The sequence below is a fragment of the Castanea sativa genome, chromosome 7 (assembly GCF_040712315.1).
Source record: "Castanea sativa cultivar Marrone di Chiusa Pesio chromosome 7, ASM4071231v1".
Lineage (NCBI taxonomy): Eukaryota > Viridiplantae > Streptophyta > Magnoliopsida > Fagales > Fagaceae > Castanea > Castanea sativa.
Window position 1 is genome coordinate 37043254 of NC_134019.1, and position 4424 is coordinate 37047677.

The 4424-nt window shown below is 32.1% G+C and overlaps 1 protein-coding gene across 1 annotated transcript; it reads left to right on the forward strand.

The window, feature by feature from the left end:
- The first annotated feature begins 363 nt into the window (after positions 1-363).
- LOC142642206 (putative pectinesterase 11) lies at positions 364-3622 on the forward strand. Its single transcript, XM_075816548.1, has 5 exons — positions 364-617; positions 722-881; positions 2267-2455; positions 2580-2815; positions 3424-3622. The coding sequence occupies exons 1-5, from the start codon at positions 364-366 to the stop codon at positions 3620-3622; spliced, it is 1038 nt and encodes a 345-aa protein (XP_075672663.1).
- The last annotated feature ends 802 nt before the right edge of the window (positions 3623-4424 follow it).

Consider the following 4424-nt stretch of genomic DNA (forward strand, 5'->3'; position numbering starts at 1 on the left):
GGTTTTTGTCAAACTAGCATTTCTTTAGTGCAAATTTAAAATATATATATATTCTAGTGGTTTTTGTCAAACTTGGAGCATTTCTTGCTTGGAAAACTTCATCATAGGCAAAACACATTAACTCTTACATGAAGATCCTGATCTTTGAACTTCAACTATATAAAATCGGACATGCATGGCTGGCCACCAATGTGTTGACCTTCACTTTGGGATGGCCATACAATAAGGCCACAACCATTATCGACTTGTGTGTCCCGAGCCGAGAATGTCATTGCTAAGTTCTCTCACTAAAACCATAGTTTAATAAAACATTTTAATACTTTGCAGTCCCATCGAGACAAAAAAAAGTAATCACATGCGCACATGGGTGCCATGGCAATGAAGATTTATAATGGTTATGAGATTGTAGTCTTGGTTGCAATAGTTTTTTTAGGTTCTTTCATGGAAAATTCAGCTACTACCACGGGCACCAATACCACGGACATGTCAACAGCAATTCTAATAAGTGTGGATCAATCGGGCAATGCAGATTTCAAGAAGATACAAGATGCTATTGATGCAGTTCCATCTAAAAACTCAGAATTGTATTTCATTCGGATTAAGCCAGGGACATACAGGTCTGTGTGTTTGTGTGGCTGTACTATTTTCATGATGGTGTTAATTTGGTTTGTATCTACGTTTAACTGGACTCTTATTATCTTATGCATGTATGGTTAAGCAGGGAAAAACTTCAAGTGCCTGTGGATAAACCCTTCATAACACTGAGTGGCACACTGGCCTCTAACACCATTATAACATGGGGTGACACTGGGGAGATAAATCAATCTGCAACTCTTTCTGTATTCGCTTCTGACTTTGTTGCACGATATCTCACAATTCAGGTATGTGGCTGACCTCATGTCTACAATATCTTGAGTGCAATAACCATCTATTGCATCCAATGTATATAACATCATTTTCAAAAAATGTAAGTGATCTCAGAATTATGCGTGAAGTCACAGACCTCTTTACTGTGAGAGGGATGTTGTATATGTATATTAGATGCATGAGTACATACCTTATTATCATAGGCATACAGTAAAGTTTTTGTGCATGACTTCTTGATTTTATAGGGAACACCTAAATGATTAATGTGGTATGTGAGTCCCCTACTCCCCTTCCATGCATGTACGTTCCTTCGGAACCTGCCCAAGAAATATAGCTTTCATACATGATCATGGAAGTTTATCAATAAAAAAAACTTAACTATCATCTTCAATTATAAATTACAACATCAAATAAATTCAAGACATATACTTGCACTAGATATCTCATTCAGATTAATCACTCCAAAATGAACTTGAAATGAATCTCTTCTGCATATGTTACTTTGTATTTTGTAGTGTTATAATCCCAAAAGCTTAAACTATTAAGATATGGTAAATTTAATCATTTAATCAATACTTTAATACTATGTTAAATTACTGATTGTTCCAAAAGGTTAAGCTATTTAAATATGATAAATTTAATCATTTAACCAATACTTCTATTATGTAGGTGTATATATCTCCAATTTCATTCTTAATTAATGGTAGGCTTCATTTTGAGGCCCCCACCACCCGAACTCCTAAGTGAACTTGATATATTACTAGTTGTCCAAAAAATTTAAGCAATTAGGAAAATGCGAATTTAATCATCTAATTTTAATTCTAACATTTCCTTTCACATGTGAAACTAACTCTCCCTTAATAAGTAGAGTCAACACATGAGATTCTTTAACTTTTTAGACAAGAGATAGAGTAGTGATAGGATTCAAACTTAAGACTACCTGTTATGATACTTTGATAAATTACTGATTATTCTAAAAAATTAAACTATTTTTAAATAATGAATACAATAATTTAACCATTATTAATTTTGACAAAAGTTAATTACATTCAAACTCTGCTGGAGTATCCTAATTTGCCTTAGTTTACATTTGGATTTAAGGTTTTAAAATCTAGATTTGAGCTTTGAGAATTTACTCCAACAAAAATGCTTGTGAATTTGTGAATTTGAACTAAGATCTTACACTTCAATCATTAAAAATCTCCATATGAATTTCGTCAATAGAAATTTTTTGGAGTTTTGTACTTTATTCAATTAATTTAAACTAAAAATTTGATCCAAATTCTTGTTTTCAAAAAATTCCATCCAAATGAACAGCCAATTCTATGGAACTTTATATTTATTTTGCATTCTAATAAGTAGTTTTGAATTTTTGTTATGTACTTTTTTTTCTATATAGAATACGTTTGGGACAACAGGCAGAGCTGTTGCCCTTAGAGTAGAGGGAGACAGAGCTGCTTTCTATAGTTGCAATATTCTTTCGTATCAAGATACTCTCCTGGATGATACTGGTAGACACTATTACAACAACTGCTATATAGAAGGAGCCACTGATTTCATATGTGGAAATGCTGCTTCCCTCTTTGAAGTGAGTATTTCCCTTTTAACTTAAAAAGAAATTAAACCCCATGACATATAACTCATGTAATATTTTGAATTTGCTACGTACATGGAGAACTTGATGTAGATTTTGTGTCCATATATGCATGCAGAAATGCCATCTTCATTCTCTCTCAACTGTAGGTGGAGCTATAACTGCTCAACATAGGAATTCATCATCAGAGGACACTGGCTATACCTTCTTGAATTGTAAGATCACTGGTGTAGGAACTGCTCTCCTTGGAAGACCATGGGGTCCTTACTCTAGGGTGGTCTTTGCACTAACTTACATGTCCAGTGTGGTAGTGCCACAGGGCTGGGATGACTGGGGAGATCCAAGCAAGCAGAGGTATATGATTATTCCAATTCATAGTTGAGCTTATGTAACATTATATAATTCATCTTCTTTTTTCAAAAATTTAGCAATTACGAAATGGTGAATTTAATTATATAACTATCTTTCAATGTCCACACTTCATATACATCGGACATCAGTTTGAACATTACAAGTTTGAGATAATCATTGCTTTTGTTTTAACTATTCCATCTCATGTGAACTCAAACTCTCCCTTAATAAGTGTAAGTAAAGTCCGATAAGAAATGTTGAATTTAATCATTTAATTATTATTGTAACACTTCCTTTCCCACATGGGCTCAAACTACCATTTAACTAGTATAAGTGAAATTCAACACATGAAATATTTCACCTTTTAAGTGGGAGGTAGAGTGAAAACATGGTTTGAACTCAAAATAAGATTGAAATTCAGAACCACAACCACTTACTCTAATATCATAATTAATAAACTATTACTTCTACCAAATTAGTTATGAAAAAATTATTAATTTAATCATTAACCATTATTCTATCACCACAATTTATTTATTTATGTAACAATCTTGTTGTTAGCCAGTATTCTTTTTCTAACACGTTTCACATTATTTGTTTGGGTACAACAGCACTGTGTACTATGGTGAGTACAGGTGTTATGGTCCAGGAGCCAATAGAACGAAGAGGGTTGGATGGTCAAAGAGTCTATCAAACCAAGAGGCTACACCCTTCTTGACAAAGGACATTATTGGAGGGCAAGGTTGGCTTAGACCTTTACCAACTCACTTCAAGAGAGGCTCTACCAATGTCACAGTGAATGTTCCTTGAAATAATTGAAATAACTAGTATACTACAGTACATCTCATAATAAGTAAGAGTTCAAATTTGGTAAGGATGAAATGTAAAACTCATATTTTACGTCATCCAATAAGAGATTGTCACATTATCTTTTTACTTAAAACTCAATACATTCTACCATACGTAATAACATCTCAATAAACTCACAGTTAAGTTGTATTTTCAAATAGGTATTAGAATTGATTGAGTGTGATTGTACCTATTCTTTAATATATATATGATGATGTGGCATGTTGGGATTAGAGAAGTAAAACTTGGGTATTACACCATATCTATCTATATATATTTAAAAGCTAAACCGTATCATTTCCAACATTTTTTTTAACTCTTTTTTTTCATATTAATTTCCCAACTTATTGCTATACTTTCTCCAATTTTTCTTTCCCTTCTACTTTTTCATCTCTCTATTACTATCTACCTTAATATCACTCTATCTCTATCATTTTATCTTATTTTATTTTTGGTTTTTGTTATTCCCCTTTTCTTACTATAAATTACAATTTTCTCTCTCATTCTATACATAGCTTTCCCACACACAAAGTGTTATATCTCTCTCTTTCTCTCTTTAAAAATTTTGTTTTTCATTTTTGGTGGATTTTTTTTTTTTTTTTTTGGTATCTCTACTTTAGGTTGACAAACTTTTGTATTATTTGGAACTTTACTTTGGGTTGATGTGATTAAGTTGTGTTTTTAAGTTGTAATCTTTTTTCTTCTCTTTGGTTTCATAGATGTTATCCTATTACATTATAAATATAGTATATAAGAATATAAT